Raw genomic sequence first — 27,026 nt, 5'->3', positions numbered from 1 at the left:
TAGTCTACATAACTTGTTGCGTTTACGAAAGCACTACTGTAAAAACAGGCGATATATGTTGATAAAATTAGGTCAGAACATCAACATGTCTGCTCAGTCGTATATTATCTACCAAACATATTTGATACCTGCAAAATTATCCATCACTAATTGGGACACCTGTGGATTGTTTTGACTGGATGTGAATGCTTATCACATCACTCAGCACGATCGGGCAAGCAACACCTTGCGTGGCCTGCTTATATAATTACCTAGCGCGAGGTCGCAGGTTTTCAGGTAATACCTTGATTGGCAATAATTAAGAGATATCCAGTCACAATTAGATAATCATAATGCTAAGTTAACACTATATTTGAAAATACATGGATGATTTCTTAGTTTGCCATACAGCGCAACACAAATATCGAATGTTATTTATACATTGTCGGGGCCTAAATTTGCAATCGGCTGTCTCGTGCATGGTGTATTTTGCAATGTAAACAACTGAATTAACGCTAAAATATGTGGCATATATTAAATCACAGACACATTCCAATGATCACGCATGCAATCTAATAACCTAAACGTGCCTGTTGATCAAATGCAAGTCTTGGCATTTTTTCTAGGAGTCATCGGGGCCGGGTCGTTGCGAGCTTTCAATGGAGTTTGCCGGGAAAAAAATCTTACTTTACGTTCTTAATTTGACAAGTTCGAACTATCCGAAATAGTGTCAGTTATAAACAACCTGAGTTCGAACTATTAGTAGCTTAAAAATATTATTTTTCTAGCTTAAAAATATTATTTTTCTAGAAAAAAATGTGTGTTCGAACTATCCGCGTGTTCGATCTAACCGGAGGTTTACCGTATATCATGAATTCCCCTGAATTTTTCCTGTGATAATGTACATCTTGTTTGATAAAAAGTACACATATTCCAAAATCCCTTCTGTTTGAATCAGTTTGAAGTGCTGTATTATATAGAGGATATCAAATCATTCACTCGAATTACAGAATAAACAAAGTTTTTCATTCAAGCTTTGATATGCTGTCATAGTCATGAAATATACTGCATATAAGAAACAAAAAAACATTAAATTTTCTATTTATTTCATTTCTTAATGACGAAAAAATGGAGAAACAGATCTAGAACAATCAGCCGATTTCAATCCAGTAACTATAGAAAGAACCATTCTTATTGGTCACAAATATAGATTTCAATTGGTTAATACAAATTAAAGAACCATTCTTATTGGTCAAAAACACAGATTTTAATCCAGTGAATAGAAAGAACCGTTCTTATTGGTCAAAAACGAAAGTCATATTGACGATGATAAGCGATGAATGATGTAAGCATGCAGTGATATCAGTTTTTACCAAATTGATAATCTGTGAAACTTCATCGATCAAAATGTTATAAAAGTTTTTATTGTATGTTTGTTTTATGTACAATGTATATAGGATTTCTTTGTATGATGACATTGCATTCCTCTACATTAAAGCAGACTAGCTAGGCAAGAACAAATGCCCGGACTGTATGTACAATGTATTCTGATGACAGGACTTCCTACATATATAATTTGTATATATAATGTGCAGTCTCGGAGCACATTCCAAAGCCCATTCCTTTGTGATGAACATTTACATAATCTTTTCTGCCAGACTTGTCAACTTTGTCACAACAGCTTCTTTTCAATTTCAACATATCTGGGGGCCACCAGAAATTCAATTCAATGAAGGGAAATGGCATGTTGTCTTTTGCATACTGTATACAATCAGCATCGGGGAGGTGTACTTTAGATAGGGCTGAGGAAGAATCTTTTATCTAGATCTGTAAGCCCAGTCATTTCAATGCTTGTATTAGCAATGATGTTAATGGTATTGTTGGCGATGATATCGTTATATTACATAATAAATCCATGCAGGAACACTATTGCCTCTATTATTCACTTATACACCCAGCAGTGGAGGAGAACTATGACTGTAAGTGATTGTTGTATTATGTTAGTAAACACATCACAAACGTTTAATACCTCCAAGTGTCAAAAGGTAAAATATAACAGTAAACATTTCTAATTATCTCCTTTTATTACCACTTTTATTACATAATACTGTTATTCTGTGAGATTCCTATACAGTACAGTTAAATTTGTCAGTCATTGAGACCATCATTCAGATCCATAGCTAATAGCCATAACTTATGCTTCATTGACAGTGACCGCTGTATCCCAGTCCTTTCACTGGCACTAATCTGTAATTCATATTTATAAGGATGTGGCAGATTTTCTATCATCGCAACTATATACAATTACAGATCTACCAGGCTGGGAATATGGACCGATCTGCCCGGTCTGGCATGGCCATCATGGCCGACAACCTAATAAGGGTGTTAAATGCTCCCTCATCCCCTCCTATTGATTGGCCCAAAGGTAGACTCTGGCCTAATTCACCACAGATGATCCTAATGATGGTCACTTAATTATGCCATTGTGTTAACATCCACATTAACCAGGGCAGAGGGAGGGGGTGGGGCGAGTTTTTTGTTATTTTTTTTAGCGAAATTGTAGATATACTTGTCAACTTCTTGAAATTGTCATTGAGGAGAACTCGATCGAACATGTTTAAAATTTCCTGGCCATGGCGCATATAAATATTTTACAGACATCCTCTTCACAAACTTTAACCTTGAAACAAGACATATTCTAAGCTGATTTTTCAGCTGAATTGATTCCATTTTCAAAATTATGAAAAATGATATAAATGAATTAACTAGGAGTTACCTGCGTAAATAATGGATGGTTCTAATTCAACATATCTGAAGCGTGAACTCATATAATTTATTATAATATCAAAAGGGCTTTTTGAATAAAATGTTTCTGAAGTATTAAGTATGCTAATTAGGATAGCGCCAGTAAGAATTCTAAAGAAATTAATGTCTAAGTTTAGGGTAAAATATCAGGATCTCTCTGTGGAATACAGAAGGTACGTAAGTGAAGATAAACTAACGGCAGATTTAGAAATTGTTCAGGCTACATTAAATGTCTCTTATTTATTTGTTTAATTCCAGAATACATACTTGTGATTCAGAGAACTGATTGAGGGGGATTTGTGATTCACTGTATGGAAATGTAAATAGACAATAACAATATGCATAGCTCTTAAGGTTAATCGCTGATTTAAATAGGTCTGAATAAATATACCGCCCTTTGGGATGTGGATTTCACAATCATGTTTCTATTAACAAGACAAGATACATGTAAGATACAAAATACAATTATTTTAAGCAGTTTGAATTCTAAATTACGGCAGGTAGTTTAAATTCTAAATTACAACAGGTAGTTCAAATTCTAAATTACAACAGGTAGTTCAAATTCTAAATTACGACAGGTAGTTCAAATTCTAAATTACGACAGGTAGTTCAAATTCTAAATTACGACAGGTAGTTCAAATCTGAAAGCTTAGATCTTCATTTTGATTGTAAACACAAATGACAGAAGAGAACATCTTTAACTTGTGTCTAGCTGGGACTAAGAACTCTGATTCTCCAGCAGGTATATATATACGTATCACTTTTTAATTGCCAAGAAATATTCAAAGTCTCTAGATCTGTAACAAATTACATCATTCTTGATCTGTACAGCCTCTACAATATTGGAAGATGGTCAACAGCTGGATACATAGGAACAAATCCGCCTAATGATGCATCCTCTCAGTCACGATATATTGATAATTCACCATAATATATATGAATGTCCTCACTTTGTAATGGCAGACTGCATGTTAATAAATCATGATGGTCGGGGATTGAATATCTAGTTAGAAGCCATATTTGGTCAATTGCAAATTAAAGACACCATGCTGATCACGAGACATGTTGTTTAAGCCTTTTTTTGTAGAAAGGAAAAAATGCAATAGGAAACTGGAGCCCTCTGAAGCATTGGTGACTGTCTATCGACCAGAAGTCCATTCCCAGCCACACTACGTACTACATTACAAATGATAGTTATGTATACTTGATAGCAATATTAATGGCACTTTAAAGAGAAATTGAAAATGATTTGTATGGCGCATGCTAAGACAAATACATCAACATCTATCTTTGATGTCCCTCCGATCTAGTCTTGCTGGTCAGGGAGGTCATCCTTATATATATATTGATGTTTGCTGCTCCTAGGGAATATTAGGGAGTGAGCTCCACGTTCACTCACATGGTAGGCCCATCCATGGCTCTATCTCCAAACTTCATGCTTCATTACTTTAATCAGATTCTTTTCCTCTTGTTTTCATGAATGCATGAGGATTATATATACATGTATACACAAGCCCAGGTCTGTACCAATATAAATACCAAGATCATGTCTTTGCTGTCTTTCTGTGCTGGCCCATAGCCAGACTATAATTGGTCTGTCAAATACTGTGTATAAAATATTGTGTATAAAATACGAAAATTGTTATTCAGTTTCCCACAAAAAAAAGGTTAATTTCATTTCAATACACAAAATTGTGAATCAAGCTAAGAAAAGTTCTGTTAAGAAAGTGTATGGTTTGATGAACATATTCTATAGTATATATAGGTTTAATCACAACAGACAGCCAGATACAGCAGCTTGTTAACTGATGTCCTGATAAGATGTGAAAATGTATGACAGCATTACCAACTCCTACTACATACACTTTCTCCAGACACCAGCACAACATGACAAGATTATAACTAACATACCAGTTAATGACTGGTTTCCTGTAGCAGAATTTAATTGTATACCAGCTGTGACACAGGGAATTTCCTATTATTCTAGAGGGTATTTCCCTTTATTCTACAGGGAATTTCCCATTATTCTAGAGGGTATTTCCAATTATTCTAGAGGGTATTTCCCTTTATTCTACAGGGAATTTTCCATTATTCTAGAGGGTATTTCCCATTATTCTAGAGGGGTTTTCCCTTTATTCTAGAGGGAATTTCCCTTTATTCTAGAGGCTATTTCCCATTATTCTAGAGGGTATTTCCCTTTATTCTACAGGGAATTTCCCATTATTCTAGAGGGTATTTCCCTTTATTCTAGAGGATATTTCCCATTATTCTAGAGGATATTTCCCATTATTCTAGAGGGTATTTCCCTTTATTCTAAGGGAATTTCCCATTATTCTAGAGGGTATTTCCCTTTATTCTAGAGGATATTTCCCATTATTCTAATTATATCAGTGGGGCTGGCCCAGGTTTGACCCAACTGGTCACAATTGTAATTGTTTATATGAAAGTTTTAGAAATTACCTAAGACAAAAATTTACAGTTATCATTTAAACATTTTTGCTAATTGTAATGACGATTGAATTGAACAAAAATTTGGACAAGAAGGGCAGAATACCCCATAAGTAATCCATACCAGACAAAGTGACGATAAGGCATGACCTGCCTCAAAATGTTATCCATTGTTTTACTTCAGTAAAAATTGAGCATTTATGTTTGTTTCAAAGGATTACCAAAATATAACTACCTATACTAGTGTTGCTCCTCTAACACCTACATCTTGATGATCTAAACCGAAAAACTTACAGCTTTGAATATTCAGACTAGCAGTAAGATTGATGCATACGTTTTTGTATAAGTATGGACAGTTCTTTTGAACCCAAATTAAACTTGCCCAAAGAACCAGCTGCAGTAATAGTAGTGATGCTGAAGTCCTGATTTAGTAAAGTATTAAAAAAAATATATAAAGGGCATGAACTGTACACAATTTTATTCACCACAGAAAGCACTTTCAACATTGGCTGATATTGGGTAACCAACATATAATGCCTTGAGAGAGATGAAACACTGACTAAAACAGAATATATATGTACGTATCACAGTAAAAAAAGTTCCATATTTATGTTATTTACTTTTTAAAACACAGACAAACAAGAGGCCCATGGGGCCTGTATCGCTCACCTGGTTGGATTTGACCAAATGTCAAAATAATGTTCATGTTCAATTCCTTTTGTTTGTTAACCTCAAACAATGCTATTTATGGTTATAGCGTGGGGATCCCAACTGCTTTAAAGAAATAATGAAGTCCAGACTCTCTGAGTTTACAACATGCATTTATAACTTTATGACTAGTAGTGATTTAAAGGAATTACCTCTATTTCCCATATGGGGCCCCGCCCCTTTTGCCCCTCGGGGGTCAGAGTCACCATTTATGCAAAATCTGTTCCCCTTCCCCCGAGAATGTTTCTTACCAAATTGGGTTCAAATCCATTCATAACTTTATGACTAGTAGCGATTTTAAGGAATTACCTCTATTTCCCCATTAGGCCCCGCCCCTTTGGCCCCAGAGTCACCATTTATGCAAAATCTGTTCCCCTTCCCCAAAGAATGTTTCTTACTAAATTGGGTTCAAATCCATTGATAAATTTATGACTAGTAGCGATTTAAAGGAATTACCTCTGTTTCCCATATGGGGCCCCGCCCCTTTGGCCCCTCGGGGGTCAGAGTCACCATTTATGCAAAATCTGTTCCCCTTCCCCAAAGGATGTTTCTGACTAAATTGTGTTAAAAACAATTCATAACTTTATAACTAGTAGCGATTTAAAGGAATTACCTCTATTTCCCTTATGGGGCCATGCCCCCCCTTTGGCCCCTCAGGGATCAGAGTCACCATTTATGCAAAATCTGTTCCCCTTCCCCCTATGATGTTTTTGACCAAATTCGGTTCAAATCCTTTAATAACTTTATGACTAGTAGCGATTTAAAGATATTACCTCTGTTTCCCCATTAGGCCCCGCCCCTTTGGTCCTTTGGGGGTCAGAGTAACCATTTATGCAAAATCTGTTCCCCTTCACATAAGAATGTTTCTGACCAAATTGGGTTCAAATCCATTCATACCTTTATGACTAGTAGCGATTTGAAGGAATTACCTCTATTTCCCCATTAGGCCCCGCCCCTTTGGCCCCTTAGGGGTCAGAGTCACCATTTATGCAAAATCTGTTCCCCTTCCCCAAAGGATGTTTCTTACTAAATTGGGTTCAAATCCATTCATAACTTTATGACTAGTAGCGATTTAAAGGAATTGCCTCAATTTCCCCTATTGGGCCCCGCCCCTCATGCCCCTTGGGGGTCAGAGTCACCATTTATGCAAAATCTGTTCCCCTTCCCCCAAGAATGTTTCTTACCAAATTGGGATCAAATCCATTCATAACTTTATGACTAGTAGCGATTTAAAGGAATTGCCTCAATTTCCCCTATTGGGCCCCGCCCCCTCAGGCCCCTTGGGGGTCAGAGTCACCATTTATGCAAAATCTGTTCCCCTTCCCCCAAGAATGTTTCTTACCAAATTGGGATCAAATCCATTCATAACTTTATGACTAGTAGCGATTTAAAGGAATTGCCTCAATTTCCCCTATTGGGCCCCGCCCCTCAGGCCCCTTGGGGGTCAGAGTCACCATTTATGCAAAATCTGTTCATCTTCCCCCAAGAATGTTTCTTACCAAATTGGGATCAAATCCATTCATAACTTTATGACTAGTAGCGATTTGAAGGAATTACCTCTATTTCCCCATTAGGCCCCGCCCCTTTGGCCCCTTGGGGGTCAGAGTCACTATTTATGCAAAATCTGTTCCCCTTCCCCAAAGGATGTTTCTGACCAAATTGGGTTCAAATCCATTCATAACTTTATGACTAGTAGCGATTTGAAGGAATTACCTCTATTTCCCCATTAGGCCCCGCCCCTTTGGCCCCTTGGGGGTCAGAGTCACCATTTATGCAAAATCTGTTCCTCTTCTCCAAAGGATGTTTCTGACCAAATTGCGTTCAAATCCATTCATAACTTTATGACTAGTAGCGATTTAAAGGAATTGCCTCAATTTCCCCTATTGGGCCCCGCCCCTCAGGCCCCTTGGGGGTCAGAGTCACCATTTATGCAAAATCTGATCCCCTTCTGCCAAGGATGTTTCTGACCAAATTTGGTCAAAATCCATTAAGAACTTTTTGACTAGTAGCGATTTGAAGCAAATGTTGACGGACGGACGAGGGACGACGGACGACGGACGCCGGACGACAGACGACGGACGACGGACGACGGACGCTGCACCATGGCATAAGCTCACCGGACCTTCGGTCCAGGTGAGCTAAAAATTGTCCTTGGGGAGAAAATAACCAATCCTTCAACAGATATCTGTATTAGGGCTGTAAGGTAGGTTTAGTGTGATGTGACACTGGGGAATACAAAAATGGCATTTTCCTCGCCCCAAAGGGAATTATTAACATTTTCTTGAAATATTATCTTCGGGGCGAGGGGAATGCCATCAAGTTCTGAAGAATCACATTATATTCAGGAAAATGACATTGTCCTTAAAAAATGCCTCTTGTCCGAGGAAATTGACATTTTTGTCCGAGGAAATTGCCATTTTCCCGTCACGCCTGAGTGCTGCCAGGGTTTACCTGTGCAGCGGCGAGACGGCTAGCTAGCAGCACACGGCCGCCAGCTCGTTATCGACACACGTGTACGATTGACAACGCGGCCGACCACTACTGCATGTCGCGTAATCGGGCTTTACATGGAATGAAACCCTAAAATAAAAAAAAGCTGTAACAACCATGCTATTAATAAACGTATCCGATATTTGACTTACCTTTCTTATTTTAAATGGCACGGTTCGGTTCACGGTATTTTTTATCTCGCATCACGGTACGCTCATGATTCGGGCCGTCTCCGATTTTCTGCGCGGTAATTTGTATCGCCCATTTAAGTTTGATTTATATAGAAACTTTTCATGATCCGTGTTCAAAACAGGCGGTTTAAATTCATTTTAAATCGTTTCAGAATCAAAATTGTCGAGGCGAAGTGTTCCCGATCTACTGTCAGGAATCCTGTATTTTGATTGGCTGATGACGACTCACAGATCTAGGTTATTTCCTAACCTGAATAATGTTTCTCGCTGCTGCATTAAAGGCGTATTTTTGCTACAGATCGTACGGCGTACACCAATCATGCTTATCCTGCGTAAATCCCGGAGCCAACTAATGGGGCACGCTGTACCGTCATATCGTATCGCGAGACAAGTATCTACCTATCGTATCGTGAGGGAAGCGTGTCGTTGCAGCACTAGTTACAACCACATGATATTAATAAACATATCTAATATTTGCCTTTTCATGCCCGATTTGTAAATGGCTAGGACCTACTCATTATAGTTTTCCGTAGTTTATTGTGCACTGTTGAGACCGAATCAAAGTCTGAAATTGAAATCTCTACAGTACAGTGACACGAACGAAAACAAAAAGTAGTTTTTAAGATGTTCGTTCTTTTCTCTACTGTATGTATTGCGCCGTGTCCCGTAGTTATTTTTTTTTTTACTGCAGAACATGGGTGAAAATACGTACGCCGTGTACGGTTCGTATTTGCAGAGACATATACATAGATATATGTCTCTGGTATTTGTTGGGACTAAATAAAATTCCGAATTTCCGAACAACAAAGATATATAAATGCAGACGTGAAGATTTGTCCTTAATGTGCATGCCAATGTCCCTATATGTAATAGTTCGTTCACATCGGAATAACATATATCATGCTTGTTTATTCCAAGGAGGCCTCCACATTGTTTTCCCACAGCTATTTATCGGAAATGTATACATGTATGTTTTTCTCTGTATATATAATCTTGTGAAAGAGAGAATTGAAATAAAGATTTAATGTCAGCCAGTGATTCCCGTGTTCGTTTTTAACAGGTTTGTCGCCCGGCCATAAGATGAATGCGATTTTGTTTGGTGCGTTAATGAAAAAGCCCCTCAGCGTAAGCTGGATACAGGACATCATTTTGAACGTTATTTCCTGTAATTTATTGTACTTAAAACGTATACATATGTATAAATGTTTGAAACTCAAATAAAAAAATATGGTGTATGTATTGTATTTTACACGAAAATGTTCGTCTACGAGACGGGTTGTGTTTTAAATGTGTACTCAAGTAGACAATCGTTAACTCTTTGAAATGATAGGGACAAGGTCTATTAATGTGACAAACATAACCGTGACGTAAAATGGCACAGAATATTGCATTTTCAAGGCGTCTTTTCCATCGATTGACGTTATGGGTCATGGTATTCACATATTCACATAAAGACAAGTTTCATATCGCGTAAAAATCAATACTGGTGTTTTTTTTTCAATATCCACGCCATTTCACGTCACGGTAATATTATGTTAGTCATGATAATAGGCATGGACCCTGTTTACGTTATTTCTTGTAATTTTCTGATTATTACTGTTACTGGAATTACATTGTATTGATTTTGCTTATTGTTTTGGATTCCAATACTCGTAATATTGAAAATATCCGGTTCGTTAGTTTATGCGTTCTATTTCTTACTCAGAATAACTTGCACTTGAAATGTCTCCTTGTCTTGCTGTAGCGTAACTTAACATTTTTGGGCACGGATGAAGGGCACAACATGTTGTACAATGATTAATCATTATATCTCTGTATTGAATTTCAGTGAAATTATACCTGTGCCTTACAAGAGAAGTTCTGCCATGGGCAGAGATCCCATGGGCAGTGATCTCTCCACAAGCCATGACACTGCAACCACCAAGAGAACGTCGTCCTTCGACGCAGATATCTCAGAATCTCTCTCATACACGACGATACGTCCTGCTACGGCCGTAAATGCTATCTAAGTGGATTCTTGACTCATCTTTGAACATAAATAATACCCGTCGATTGGCGTTGTGTGTGTCGGATATTCCTACAACACCACACTTATCGTGCTTGTCTGTTGATTACTTTAATGCTGAGATAGAAAAATTCCACTTACATAAAAAAAAGTCAAAATCATAACTTAACCGATTTACCCCGTATCATTCACGGTAAAATGTAAATGAACTGCAGCGACGACAACAGGCATATATGGATGGGTAGTGTAAAATTCATATTTAATGTATCAATTTTACTTTATTTCATATGGTATTGATTGTTTAGTCCAGACTATCGGTGGCCTAGGTCAGGATAAGCGGGAAATGACCAACCCTCTTTATATATTTTTCTTATCTTAAGATATATATATCATCGTTTACACACAATTGGATATGGCAAAAGATTTTTACCAACTTATAAAATCCCTTTCCCTAAAATTCATATTACAAAGATAGTGAAAGCGACACATTATATTTATGATTACAAAGAAAGCAAAGAAAGTGGTAGGAAGAAAGACATATCTAGAAATATAAGATTCAGATGAAGATACTACATAAGGTTATATCATAAAACAATGTTCTAAACGATCTACACAATATTTATCTTTAAATACAATTAAAAACTTATACATGTCGTATTCTTACACATGCAATACATTATAAACGTCAATAATCCATTGTCCACTAAAACACATACCATAATTCCTTCATCGGATCAAATGCATGAGCCAATAATTACAGTACAATAGACCGAAGATAATCCGGACACTGTTGGTCCCAGCACAAACCGTCTGGATTACGAGTTTTCCGGACTGCTGAATTTCGTGGACTTTGTGAATAAATTTGTCGAGGACGCGATATTTCCCTTGATTACATACACTTGGAAACGTTTAATTGACAACTCATCAATGATTTGGTATGTTTTTGTGAATATCAATTCTTTTTTTTATTATTGTTTTGGTTTACGTTTCATTCTTCTACAATTTTAAATAAACGAAATTTAAAGAGGACCATCATTTAGGGTTAGGATTAGTCATGGTGACCTTCAAACAGTACACATGAGCTACGTCCCGCTACTGTACATTTACGTAATCATTACCCTACAGAATGTAAAAGTGGCACAAAGGTGTTTTGTTATGTTTACTCCAGATCAATAATAATCTTATCTTGGTTGCGTATGTTTTTATGGACTCGTTCTAACTACGGAATAGCATTTGTTGATACCCTAGTTATCAGTTGCTTAAGGTTTGAAACAAAAACAGGGCCAGTCTATAACCGTTCTTTAAAATCGAAGTAGTGAAAAACAAAGTACGGTTACAAAAACTGTGCTGCACAGGTAAATGCCTGGGGCCAAGACCTCGCAGCGGTTGCTTTGACAACGTGTAAGCGGGCAAGCTGATCAGTTGTCGACACGGATGACTGACCCAAACTTCTCTCCACGTTGTTGAAAATCTTCCGGATTAAAATTGGAAGTAAGAAATGTGTGATTTCATAGTGATCAATAAAATCTGAAATCTGTAAATGTTTAAAATAAATGCTTAAAACGTCAATAAATTAAATGAGCTTGGACCTAGACAGTCGTGAATAGTATATACTAGCTGTCCAATCGGAGAGTAATATACTGTACAATGCATGCAGCATTTGTTAATTGACATCTGCATTTTCTGAAAACGGAATCTTATCTTTTTTATTATGAATCAAAGTAACCTGTTCACGTTATGGGTCATGTGGATCTTTTAAACTAATAACTTTCCTTTAAATCAATGAACATTATTATTGTTTAAAACTCGATTGATAAAATGACTGATAAAATAAAATAAAAAAAAGACCATGTTTGATAGACAAAAAAAAAAGACTATTGGTATTGGCAACAAACTAAGGCAGACTAGAGCTACAAGTTGGATTAGAGACTCCACTTTATTATATTTGTGCACCGAGTCGTGAAGATCGGCCTACCACCACTTCTTCTATACCCGGAGGCATACGTGAAAATTGGTCATCAGGTGTGTCAATCGGAACACCTGGTGAGGTCCCTCTGCATTTCAATTAAATAGGTTCTCCACAAGGGTCTATTTACAGCATTGATTTCAGTAAGTTTTTAATGATGTTTTTCTTAGCAAAAATTTGAAAAAAAAAAAGATGATATAACCATTTATGCAGATTTCATTATAGGGAAGTTATTTCAATGTTTAATTAAATCGTTATTCAAATTATTACAGCCTATAACTAAAAGGTTTAAATTAAAGTTTAAATATCTTTTTATATGGATTTGCGTTAATAATTTTGTTATAATAAAGAAACATACTGGCCTTGCATGAACTTACCCTGATTGTCAACACAAAAAGTATCAATCAGTATTATCAGTTTTATGAACAGTAAGTGTGTATCATGGTTGCGTGTACAATAAATCCCAATACCCAGTTAAGAGGCGGAGCTTAGTTGTCCAATAACTTCACATACTAGGAAGTTGTTGTACATCAAAGTGTACACTAACTCCCCAAATTTGGATGTTACTGGCTACCGAAGGTATACAGCAACGTATACAGTCAAAAACTCACAGAACCATTAGTTTATTTCCGTAATTTTCAACTTTAATGAAACAAAAACTTCAAGGCATTCAATCATTTCCAATTTGTCTATGCAAAAAGTCAATGTTAGTTCTATTTAATGTAATTATTAAACTTCAGTGTCCTCATGTCAATCCGATCACAGAAAATTAAAGCTGAAGGCCGTGTCCTCTATATATTATACAGTGAAACCTCACCTTACGACCACCCCGCTATTACGGGCACTTTTTTTTCAGTCCCGATTTTTTCTCTCTATATCTTTGTATTGGTCGCTTCACTATTACGACCACCCCGCTATTCCGTATTACGACCACCTTGTGCAGTCCCAACGACCACTAATTAACGTTAATTACTCCCACAATTATGACCAGTTGGTCGTGTCTAAAAATTTACCTGGTGCACCGAGCCGTGAACAGCTTACGGTAATTCGTGTCAAACTGGCCATTTGCGTGTGTATACGTAATTATCGATCTTTTGTTTACTGACCAGTGTATCCACAGGTGAGAAGAATGGCTATTAATCTCTTAGAAAACTTTGCACTGACCGGAAGGTAAAATAAACATCCAGTCCTTCATTGTTCGTGCCGGATTTTGGTTTTACCGTTACGTGTGATCGCCCTTCCTAGGTGGCGCTGTGACGGATTAATACACAAGTGATCAGATTATCTAGGCCTATCTAGGCTTGAACATTGTAATAACCGTACATTTTTTTTTTATTAATCATTGTATTAAAATAATTATGTGGCTGTTGGTCGTTTTAAGACCCAATTACATACAGGTGAGTAAAATAAACATTGGTCAAGCGCAAGTGTTTACAGCGATCTCGATGTTTTTGTATCAATGCCGAATAGGGTCTGTAGTACATAGGTGTTATTAAAACTTGAAAAAAACATGTTTGGTTACAAATATTATGTATACGATTCCCTGTTTACAAATTTAACATAACGTGTAACAGTTGTCCAGTTTGCCGCATTTGTACAATAGTGTAAGTTGTGTGTAATTTCCTTTCACTTTCACATGTTGTTTTGGTTTGTTTACACCGACGACCTGTCTTCCATAACAAATGGGGGTTCCTCCGAGAAGTCTCCTGTATAAACATCATTGTACATATCGAAGTACTCCGGAATACATCGGTCACCTGCAAGTCAGTGGGGGAAAACAAGTTATTACTAGATATTATCCTATGATAAAGACATGGTAGGATGGGCTAACAGGTTGTCGTATTAGACATGGTTTAGAAAGGTTTTAAAAAAAAGATTCTCGAAATATCAGACATAACTCGCATCTCGAAAAAAAAAAAAACTAATATATTCTCATAGAATTCAAGTTTTTTAATGACAAAACATTATAGAAAAATGAATTTACTTGAAATCAAGTAACTTGAAATCATTAAATCATAATCGATCTAGGTCAAATTGATTTAAATAAACTACATGTTCATGCTGAATCAATAGGGCCACAGCACAGGGACTAGTTTTGGGGTTTTCGAGCAATATATTTTTTATTCATTGATTACTCCTTTTTTTAACGTGATTTCAGAATGTGTATGATTATTTGCTAAATATTTAGTGTCGTGCGAAATCCCGACGTCCCTATGTACCATCCAAATAGATAATTTTTAAAATCGGGTTTGAAGAATTATTTGATTTTCATCTTTACCGTTATCTCATTTATTTAAGAAATAACTTACCTTCTTGGTTGTAATAATGTCTGTTCTTGCTGGTAATGTGGTGTATTCCAGTCCTCCTAAATATGTTTTGCATCCCCTTCCCGTTAGGTGTCAGCGACATGTCGGAAATCCCATCAAAAACTTTCACTTCGTTTTCTATATCCTTGAATGCTTGAGATAACACAATGTCGTCAAAATCATCCCCTTGTAATGAAAGGAAATCCCTGTACTTTAAACTGACCATTAAGCTAGCTGAAGGGGTTGACATCCTGCTGCTTACCGCTTACAAAGTCGGGTGCGCATTGAACTACATGTAACTGATAACGTTTTTGGTGGGAAATGTACTCCTAATTGATCGTTGATTGTTTTTGGCGGGGAATTCACTCAGAAACCCGAGACAATTCTGATTGGTTTTTAGAAGTTTAATGACAGCCGATGGACGGGCAATGATACAAGCCATTTTATTGAATGTCCTAGACTCGTGTACACTCGATATTTCGGTGGGCGTTACTCGTTCGCTACGCGAACTCGTAACCGCCCACCGAAATATCTCGTGATACACTCGTCTAGTCATTCAATAACTATAACTTAAGCAACCGTTCTATAGTGACGATTTGTCTGCCTCCCCCTTGGGCGGTTTTTATAGAGATTTAAGGCGGTCGCCGATAACAGTACACACGATAGTCAACAATTCATCTACCCGCTCGCTCAAGCGGAACTTATCTACGTTTAGAAATGAAACAGTCGCCGGTCAGTGCTGTCTATTAAATCGGATAAAACGTCAATTCTACCATGTTTGCTAAGCACTGAAGGATAAATATAATTCATGGTCAGTGTCTTAAAATATACCCACTTTTGTCTTTCTGTCCGGATAACTCGGATAACTCGAAGATTTCTCATGGTTCCACTGCATTCGAAAATTCAAATTAAAGTACATGTTGGGCATATTACAGGTAAAATACTGCATACTGGTCTTCTATACATGCATACATATACATGTATATATATATATATATATAACAAAACAACACAGCATCAATGTTTTATATATTTTATTAAAAACTACATTAAATCACTCTACTACATTTAGTTTATGGGACTTACTTTGGTATGCCATTGTTTTCAATCTCTTCATCTGTCCATCATGTACGTTCACTTGTCCAGATATCTGCTTCAATGGTTTTCGTTTCAAATTTTGTAATGAGAATGACAAATTGAAAAATAGAATTATAGTTATGTAACTTTATAAACAATATGGTTTCACGTTATTACGGACTAAAGCTACCAACACTTGGACATCATTACGTCGAATGTGACTTTCCCGCATACAGCGCTGTATTCATTCAGGCCGGATTATTTCCGCGTCACGATCGACACTACAACAAGAAAGCGTCTCTACTAAAAAAAATACTAACCAAAGTTTACAGTAGAAGATTTGGAGACATGACACTACCAATGTCATTCGACGCAGGAACGGCACACATCTGACAGTAACGATGGAGTTCGCCTTCACAAAAAGTATAGAAAATGCAATCCAGACGATGAGGCAGATAGGTATTATCATAAAAAGGCCACCCACCCATCACAGCCCTTTTAAGGGCCACGCAGTCTCCTTAAAAAGCACTAGTGTTTACTCGAAAAAAAAATCCCGCAAAATTCATTGCAATAAATACATCGGCATTCTATATTGCGCAGAATACGGACGTTTGAAGTACCACTACTAATAATAGATTACGTAATTATGACTTTCAGCAATGCATTTGGGCACTTTCTAATATAATGCTAATTATAAGGAATCAATCTCAATAGCCTTTGAGGTCATTTTACCTACTATCTTCAATGTTACACAAACATCAAAAACGTCACATAATCTATTCGTAATATATCTTTTTTTATTTTAACCAACCTAAAGTCATAGTGATCTGAATAAACAATGCGAATCTTTTAAAATATGTCTTCATTTTAAATCTGTATTTATACTCAAATAAAATCAATTAAGTGTGTTTTTTGCCAGAAATGAGCATGGCTGTCGATGGGTAGTACACTAAAACAAACAAATTTCAGATACAAGTGTTTAATCGGTAAAATTTTGAAATTCTTTAATAAGTTCTTTGTAATTATCACAATTTTTTATTGCATAGAACATAGTAAGATTGTATAGCTTTACGCCATGTATCATTGTTATTATGTATATATATGTGATCTCTTGTTACACACGTCAGTGTGTCAAGTGATATCAATAAAACCTTGAAACCTTGTAAACCAGCCTACAAATATCAATCTATACGAGATGAACCCTTGGCTGTAAAATACATCTTAGTGGTAATTCGTTGTAGTTTACAAATCAGACTTGAAAAGGCAAATATTAGATATGTTTATCAATATCATGTGGCTGTAACGATACGCTTCCTCCACGATGGCTACGATACGTAGATACTTGTCTCACGGTACGATACGTATCATTTACAGCGTGCCCCATTAGTTTATCCTGTCGGGGTCAAGTGTGGAGGGCTCCGGGATTTACGCAGGATGAGCATGATTGGTGTACGCCGTACGATCTGTAGCAAAAATACGCCTTTAATGCAGCAGCGAGAAACATTATTCAGGTTAGGAAATAACCTAGATCTGTGAGTCGTCATCAGCCAATCAAAATACAGGATTCCTGACAGTAGATCGGGAACACTTCGCCTCGACAATTTTGATTCTGAAACGATTTAAAATGAATTTAAACCGCCTGTTTTGAACACGGATCATGAAAAGTTTCTATATAAATCAAACTTAAATGGGCGATACAAATTACCGCGCAGAAAATCGGAGACGGCCCGAATCATGAGCGTACCGTGATGCGAGATAAAAAATACCGTGAACCAAACCGTGCCATTTAAAATAAGAAAGGTAAGGCAAATATCGGATACGTTTATTAATAGCATGGTTGTTACAGCTTTTTTTATTTTAGGATTTCATTCCATGTAAAGCCCGATTACGCGACATGCAGTGGTGGTCGGCCGCGTTGTCAATCGTACACGTGTGTCGATAACGAGCTGGCGGCCGTGTGCTGCTAGCTAGCCGTCTCGCCGCTGCACAGGTAAACCCTGGCAGCACTCAGGCGTGACGGGAAAATGGCAATTTCCTCGGACAAAAATGTCAATTTCCTCGGACAAGAGGCATTTTTTAAGGACAATGTCATTTTCCTGAATATAATGTGATTCTTCAGAACTTGATGGCATTCCCCTCGCCCCGAAGATAATATTTCAAGAAAATGTTAATAATTCCCTTTGGGGCGAGGAAAATGCCATTTTTGTATTCCCCAGTGTGAGGGCACATTATAAATCTTTACCAGTCTCTACATTTATGGGGTAGTAAACCGTTCCAATTTAGAGGAATGTAGAAATACCAAACATTGATGAGGGATATATAGATTACAAAGGGTAATTACAGTACACTAAAATGGCAACAGTAAATCTTTAACATAAACGCCTACAAGCTGCTGAAATTCCCTCAGAGCAGTACATCTATACTGATAGTACCTTGACATTTTCTGAGCATTAAAAGTGATAATACAACTTGATGTTTAAAGGCGTTTATTATAGTCATCCTTGCATAACTTGGATATTTAAAGATGTATATTATGTAACTTGGATGTTTAGAGGCATATACGTATACTATAATCATTCTTACATCAACCGACATGAAAATGATTATATAACTTAGATGTTTGAAGGTGAATATATGACGGTAAAAGTCATTCTTACCATCATCAATATCGTTCCTGGCGGCTGCTTCCAGAAGAACAATCTTGCCAGGGAATCGCACCCTAGCCCGGTTCCCACTCCTTCGTTGTTGAGTTTTTGATTTTTTACGTTTTGAATCCTTTTCTAGTTGCTTTTCATAGTTTGCCCATTTTTTAAGCTGCTGGGATCGACGTTTCTTTGCATGTTTCAGTCGATCCTGTGTGGCCATCTTCTCTACAGAGGCAATCTCTGCGATTAAATCCTGGTGGTCCGTCATTTTGGAATGTGGATTTCTCTTGGCTCAATGAATGGTATGAGGTGGGTTCAACACAGTAGTCTTTCCTGTTGTCACAGGCGGTTCATCCTGGGCAATCCACAAGGTCGCACAAGGTCAGCCAAGAGTATCCATGGTGACAGTAGTCAGACCACTACCTGATCACAAAAAGACAAAAATATAGAATGTATTGAATGAAACTAAAGTTTTGATAAAACAATCTGAAAGACCATGTTTACGTAATATTCTAAATAGATAGTGATCTACATCTAGAAATCAATATTTGTCTTGACATTTATTACTATGGATATTTATGCTTATGGGAACCTGGTATGAACCTTTTGATTCCTACACAGTGAACCTTCTATACATTTTGGTTCCTACACAGTGAACCTTCTATACATTTTGGTTCCAACACAGTGAACCTTCTATACATTTTGGTTCTTACACAGTGAACCTTCTATACATTTTGGTTCCTACACAGTGAACCTTCTATACATTTTGGTAAATAATTATACATGTATATGCAATTAAACAAACAACCTGTACGCATACACATGTATATTTGGGTACAGAAATATAGAATAACTAAAAACATAATAATTTACCATTTTAATATGCATGTGTAGAACGTTAATATAACCATGCCCAATGTATCGGTACCAATGGACATGAGAAACAAGAACTTTTTCAGAACTTTACATACGAGACCTGAAGAATCTCTCACTTCCATATATAGATATTGTGCCATACCACAGATACAGTGATCAGTTAATACCAGTCTGTCTGTCCCTACCTCTCCTTACTGGACACCGGACACCCCTAACCAATTCCATCAGCCAATATTCTTATCAGGTTTCCTCTTCACATATATTGAATTGTGACAAAACACATTGTCCTGTTTTTGTATTGTGAAACTTGACCCAACGTTTTCTATCTCACGGCAACAACACATGACGGAGGCTAGGCCTACATCACTACAGAGGTTAGTTGAAGGATAATGATCAATGATCAAGACTACTAATGATAAGTTGAAATTTCTATAATAAGAAGTCTTTTATGAGGATGATATACATATTTACAACCAATTGAAATCGCCTGTTATACCCAAATATCAATTTATGTAGCTATTCACACTATCATCACTATATATTACTACAACAGCAATGTAACTCATTCTTTGTACTATAAATCATATGCCAATACAGATTTTATAATACAATTTTCACTTAAAAACAGGCCAAAGTTCTACTGAAAATGATTTCCATGTCAACTGCCAATTCTTAAACACTCAATTTATGCAAATGATCTAGTCTCCAGGTAGTTGTAATCATCGATCTGCCATGGTACATCCCTGTAGTGTGGTTCCCGCTAATGGGTTGTAAATAACCTGTTACAGGGCTAATTAAAGAAAGGCTATTCCATTAAATGACTTCTTCTACTAATTGCCTAATCCTCTATTGGCCGTTCCATCTTCTGGGTGGGAAATGGCTCGAGAATTCCCAGTTATCCCTAAAGAAAATCATTACATGATTGTGTGGTTGTATGATGAGTATGCATGTAAAGGCATGATCTGTGGGTAATGCATATTAAGTAGAAAATAGTGCAAGTAAAGGTCAAATATATAGTCACCACCATCACCATCAGTGGTAGTACAACATTGGTATACGTGTAGTGGTCTGTACAAATTAAACCCTGTCTGTGGTAGTACAACATTGGTATATGTACTAGTCCGTACAAATTTAACCTTGTCAGTGGTAGTACAACATTGGTATACGTGTAGTAGTCCGTACAAATTTAACCTTGTCAGTGGTAGTACAACATTGGTATACGTGTAGTAGTCCGTACAAATTAAACCCTGTCTGTGGTAGTACAACATTGGTATATGTACTAGTCCGTACAAATTTAACCTTGTCAGTGGTAGTACAACATTGGTATACGTGGAGTAGTCCGTACAAATTTATACCTGTCAGTAGTACAACATTGGTATACGTGTAGTGGTTTGTACAAATTTAACCTTGTCAGTGGTAGTACAACATTGGTATACGTGTATACGTAGTGGTCCATACAAATTTAACCTTGTCAGTGGTAGTACAACATTGGTATACGTGTAGTGGTCCGTATAAATTTAACCTTGTCAGTGGTAGTACAACATTGGTATATGTACTAGTCCGTACAAATTTAACCTTGTCAGTGGTAGTACAGAATTGGTATACATGTAGTGGTCCGTACAAATTTAACCCTGTCAGTGGTAGTACAACATTGGTATATGTGGAGTAGTCCGTACAAATCTAACCCAGTCAGCTATATACAACATTGGTATGTGATATCACTAAAATCACCATCTCCTGCTGGCAATGATGTAATGCTAAATATATTTTCAAAAATTTACTTCTTTTTTTTTAAATAGATGATACTTGCACCAAATCAAAAGAGTAATAAAGGGCTGTAGATATCTAGATCTGTATGTATTTATTTTAAGACACCATCATGTTGAGATTCATCGAAAGACTACAGTATGTATACCATAACAAAATCCAGACAAAAATAATCAAACTCTCAATATTCCTACTTTAACGTCAATCCCCTTTTTTCCAGAGTTAAACCCAGCACTATCGGAGTCAGTGATGGAGATGATAGAACGAACAGGAAAACTCCCTTAGCCAAATCGGAGTATCAAGAGGCTAGATATTTAAGAACTGTAGCATTATTGTAGCAAATAAATCTAGAGATATTGATTGAATTACAGTAAAACGACTCGCAAGCGGCTGAAATGGTAATATACAAGTGTACTAGGAAATACAGCACATCGTAGTCTTTGTAGATACATCTACATTTTTATCTCCAACATAGATGGAATTACACAATGGGTAGAGAATCCAAAGTATCGATGGGTATCACTCTGCTTATGTCTGTTCACAATCCTGACAGTTCAATTTACTGACATTCTGACAATATATCACTAATGTCTCCAGTCCCAAGGAGGGTAGTTACTTTATACTGTGCTAATCTGTTACCTGAAATTGGAAGGCACTACCTTCAGAATTTATCAAATACTGAACCCTTTTATGATATACCATTGACGTAATGTATGCTGGGGTGTCGTTTCTTAGTGCTGCCATGGGTCTTGCTCAAGTTAATATGATAAGTACCACATTAATTTGTTACAATTAAGCCTTTATCAACAAAGAAGTTTAACAAAATCATAAATTTTGAAATAGTAATGAAAAAGTGGTTCACAATTATGCCCTCCCCAAACTTTAATTTTTACAATAAACGGAGGCCTGAGGGCTTATTTGAGGATAAATACGGTTATGCCTAATCCATAGATCTGTAGGGCAGAAATGCCTACTCCATAGATCTGTATATTAAATATGGCAGAAACACCTCCATAGATTTGTAGGGCAGAAAGATCTGTAGGGCAGAAAGATCTGTAGGGCAGAAACACCTACTCCATAGATCTGTATATTAAATATGGCAGAAACACCTACTCCATAGATGTGTAGGGCAGAAACACCTACTCCATAGATCTGTATATTAAATATGGCAGAAACACCTCCATAGATCTGTAGGGCAGAAACACCAAAACTCTCTCTGATAAGGAAACATTCCCATATAGTAATTGGTTATTGGTGCAATTGAAATCCAAATTTTGGTTGGTAGCTATAAGTATATATAGGAATGCTATACCAAAGGGAATACAAATAAAATTAATTTAACACATTTATTGAGTATTCTGTCTTATAACAATTCAAAGTCTCAAGAACTCTTTTAAAACCTCAAGCAATCACCAGGTCCCCTGTACTTTGTTACATTTTTTTTTCATTACATCTCCATGTACATACGTATTGTATGCATGATTAAAAAAAAATCTAAATATTCGTATGATTCATGTTTACAGAGTAATGCACAACAAATATTTTCAGCATTTAAAGGGTATCTAATTACAGAACCTGTAATAGGCACATCCAATTGTATCTAAATTTTCTATATAAAGAAGTGTGGATGGCTAAGACAGGTTAATTGATTTGACTACTGGGTCTGGCGTCTGTCAATAGGACGTACAGTAGTGTGTGATACAGAATGTCACCCATTTTCTATCAGACTGTCACCCGACTGGTTTGGTAACATACGTCTCTTGTCACACAGTAGCAGATTGGTTTGTTCTCCCGTCACTGCAGTAATACTCCCATCTACAAACTGGCCGAGTCCAAATGACATTTACATGTTTTAATCTCAATAACTGTCCTATATGTAAAACCAGCTGCCTCCATCTCTTCTGTCGGGACTGCATCTCATTGGAAAGGACACAAAATCAAATCTGTGCAGCCAAATTGGATCCACGAGGCAGATGAAGGAAAGGGTACTCTAATAACTTAGGATGTGTCCAAATTGTTACGGCCGGCTGGCCAATCTGGCCGCTTTATTAACCCTACACAAACATTGGGCTCAATGTGGTGACACCGGACAGCCTTGACACAGTGCTGTAGTACCACAGTTAATATAACAAAGCAGTGCGTCCTGATCAATCTGTTACCATAGACAATTGGCATCATTATCTTCCACAACCATGGCAGGTAACTCTCACAATACATCACTGTAATAAACACTGCATGCTACTAATAAAACTTTTGACAGTTATATATGCCATCATAATGTTAATACTAAGCGCTAGCTGAACAATACGTCTTCACTACAATTATTAAACAAATTTGACCGCCGAGTCTTTGAAAGTAGGCAGAAGAGGTTCATTTGAACTAACTTGGTAGCCATTTATCCCAATATAAGGTCTTTGCGCCCTTTGGTAATTGTGATCAAATTGTTTACAGATTTTAACACATTTGAACCTTGTGACTTCTTTCCCTGCAGGTAGGGCGTAAGAATTGTACCTGCTGCCCCCATTGCATGATCGTAAGAGGCGACTAAATTTGGGATTTTATCTTTTCTCTTCTTTCTTTACAACTTTCTTCTTCCTAATGTCTCCCTTGACAATGCCTCACTTAATTAGCGGTCAGCATTTTGGGAGTGGGACAACTGATTCGCCTGTTGTCAGTATAATGTGACCGGGAGTGTCCTGCTGGGTGTCTTCGGCAGTATGCTTCAGTGAGTTAGCACTATAAATCGGCAAAAGTTCCGGCCTATCACAAGGAGACTTAACACAAACATACCGCAGCCTCCCAAAACACACATACGCACTCACCACACACATGCATTTCGCACGCACGGGAGGCCGTCCTTAAATGACCTTAGCTGCTAATAGGACGTAAGCAAAATAAACCAAACCAAACCAATTGAAAGTAGGTCAAGGTCATTAATTAGAACAAACTTGTTAGCCCTTCATCAGAGCATGCTACAAGCCTGTTACCACGTCTCTGGGCAGTTTGGTTATTTAAAAGATGTTGTTTAAAGATTTTAGCACATTAAACCTCTGTGACCTTGAAAGTGGGTCAAGATAATTTATTTTAGCAAATTTTAAACTTGGTCTTGGTATCACTTCATCCTAGCATACTGCAGACCTGATATCACATCTCTGGGCCTTTTCGTTATTGGAAAGAAGTTGTTTAAAGGGAAAATTGTCAAGGGACAGACAGACGACATATGCCAAACACCCCAACATAAGCTCATGATGATCACTATAGGTAATAAATCGATAATATAAGTAAGTTAAGGTTAATAATAACTTTTCTTCCTGTTTTTGTTTTATCTTTTTTGTTAACAGCTGTAATACCATGACTCCTATTGGTGATTTTGTGTCCTGTTATAAATGATATTTAAAGAGTTATTGCCCTTTTTAAGTTGTCGCCATTCTTCACAACCGTTGTTTTACATTTAATCACCCATCTCCTGATTAAATTAAAAGACTAACCATATAATCAAAGATAAGTGATACTTTCTCCAGTGTATATATACCCTATATACACCATCGTGTAATTACCTAAAACTGGGTCAATTCAATTTTGTAGCAAATTCAACTCATTGATTTGAACATGTGTTGATCGTAATCTTGTTCCTGTTTTCTGTCATGAATGAAGTGAACCAGTTGACCTGGTGTATTACCACCTCTGGACTAGGTATTTATGTGTGCTAGTGGTGGGGATACACATGTGGGGCTAGGTATTTATGTGTGTAGTGGTGGGGATACACATGTGGGGCTAGGTATGTATGTGTTCTAGTGGTGGGGATACACGTGTGAGGCTAGGTATGTATGTGTGTAGTGGTGGGATACACGTGTGGGACTAGGTATTTATGTGTGCTAGTGGTGGGGATACACATGTGGGGCTAGGTATTTATGTGTTCTAGTGGTGGGGATACACGTGTGAGGCTAGGTATGTATGTGTGTAGTGGTGGGGATACACGTATGGGACTAGGTATTTATGTGTGCTAGTGGTGGGGATACACGTGTGAGGCTAGGTATGTATGTGTGTAGTGGTGGGGATACACGTATGGGACTAGGTATTTATGTGTGCTAGTGGTGGAGATACACATGCGGGGCTAGGTATTTATGTGTGCTAGTGGTGGGGATACACATGTGGATGTGGTCGGAACACATGTACAGTAATTATCCTCCCAAACATTATACACAGCCCAGAAACAACATATGTACAAGACATATCTCAAGAGACTTTTGTAGAAAAGTCAGGTGACACAGAACACCTGTAATTTACACTGAATATGAGGGTACAACACTAGTAGGTGTAAACTGACATATTGAGTTCTGTTCACAAACCAGACAAAACACACCTGTTATCGCAGTATGGTGTGTTAACTTATAATTCACATCCTGTTGAATATGTTCTGTCCTAAGCCCTATATTCCTGATAAATACACAGTATCGACATACTTCAGTGTCCAGGTACAAACATTTAGATTTCTTTGACAGTTTAGTGTCTGTAAGTAACCAAGGAATTCTGTAGAGGGTAGATGGTGACAGTAATATTGACTGCAGAACCTTTAAAACAGGAATACACACATGAATTGCCCCAAGAAATAAATTAAGTGGTTAGTTACAAGAGCAAATGTATAGAAACAACAACCTGACAACGGTGACCTTGACCTTTGACATTCAGATTCAATACAGGTTCATCTTCTTGCCATGCACAATCTTTTTATCAATGCAAGCATGAATGAAATTGCGTACAGTTGACATGTATGGCCACTAGTGTATATAGGTATGTGCCTACATTGTGTACTTATCTGGATGTTACATGCATGTGTAATAGCTTGAACTTCGACCACTGACCTCAAAATTCCATCCTCTTGAATGACCAACTGTGATACACATCCTCAAGTACACTATCATACCCACAAGTTTGCTCAGTACAGTAAAAGATTACATGCCCCTTATAACTATTAAATTATCAGCATTCCTGTAACAAACCTATATATTACAAAGGGATACTAATCAAAGCAGCTGGTCAACAAAACAACCGACACCTGTTCTGTGTTACCTGTGTATTCAGCATCTGGTCTCTTGACCACAATGATTGTTTATTGGACAGGTTATAAATACCAATACTTGATTATTACTGGGGGCAGAATCTCAGTTAATACTCTGTTAGGCTAATAAAACCTGCAATGGAAGGTATTTAATTAGATATCTGTCTGGTGTATATATATAGTTCTGGTAATAAGAGGTAAGCTATAAACTAAGTGTCTGGGTCCCTCAGAAGATTGATGAACTGTTAGTGGGGTAAGGACCAGCCTCCTCTGACAAAACACTGGGGTACATTCTCTCACCTCCTCAAAATACCATCTATCATACGTATACCTACAAAGGTTATACCCCCCATCTCTTTGGAATGCTAAATGGATTCCACTCTGGTCTGTTAGTACTGTTAGCACACTTCAGGTCACCTTGTGTCAAATCAGGCATGACCCCTGAGGCCATATCATGTAAAACACATCATCATCCTTCAATGTCTTGGCCTGATACGTTATGTTTCAATCAGTTTTCTCATCAAGGTGTGTTGACTTCTCCTGTGTACAGAACTGGATACCGCAGGCCACTGGCAATGAGCATCATACTGTGGTCAATTTCAGACAATATATGCTCAAAAATAACGTACCTTACCTTGACTGGTCATGCAAGCAAGCATAATAGAATGTTTATTTCATTTTCACAATCCAAATAAGTAACAACA

The 27,026-nt window shown here is 37.2% G+C and overlaps 2 protein-coding genes across 11 annotated transcripts in view; both read right to left on the bottom strand.

Annotated features, from left to right (window-relative positions):
* Positions 1–27,026, bottom strand: part of LOC117338242 (protein phosphatase 1 regulatory subunit 16A-like) — a 94,033-nt gene that overhangs the window by 41,356 nt on the left and 25,651 nt on the right. For all 10 annotated transcript variants that reach the window (XR_004534991.1, XM_033899504.1, XM_033899509.1 and 7 more), the window contains exon 2: positions 18,633–19,043. Coding sequence is in view for 9 of the 10 variants with exons in the window: in XM_033899504.1 (XP_033755395.1) it covers positions 18,633–18,888 (256 nt within the window). In the remaining variant the exon portion in view is untranslated. The remainder of the gene's footprint in view (positions 1–18,632; positions 19,044–27,026) is intronic.
* On the bottom strand, positions 14,006–15,463 carry LOC117338243. Its single transcript, XM_033899514.1, has 2 exons — positions 14,902–15,463; positions 14,006–14,349 (listed from the first exon to the last, which is right to left on the bottom strand). Exons 1-2 carry the CDS (start codon positions 15,146–15,148, stop codon positions 14,246–14,248), a joined length of 351 nt encoding a protein of 116 aa, XP_033755405.1. The 5' UTR covers positions 15,149–15,463; the 3' UTR covers positions 14,006–14,245.

The sequence above is a fragment of the Pecten maximus genome, chromosome 11 (genome assembly GCF_902652985.1).
Source record: "Pecten maximus chromosome 11, xPecMax1.1, whole genome shotgun sequence".
Taxonomy (NCBI): domain Eukaryota; kingdom Metazoa; phylum Mollusca; class Bivalvia; order Pectinida; family Pectinidae; genus Pecten; species Pecten maximus.
This window is presented reverse-complemented; position numbering and strand designations above follow the sequence as displayed.

What these genes read in the sequence shown, in the direction of transcription:
- LOC117338243 (XM_033899514.1), bottom strand. Translation starts at nt 15,148, where the DNA reads ATGTCAACCCCTTCAGCTAGCTTAATGGTCAGTTTAAAGTACAGGGAT. An exon ending in ACATTATTACAACCAAGAAG is followed by an intron (nt 14,350 to 14,901) that starts GTAAGTTATTTC and finishes ACTGACTTGCAG; the next exon opens with GTGACCGATGTATTCCGGAG.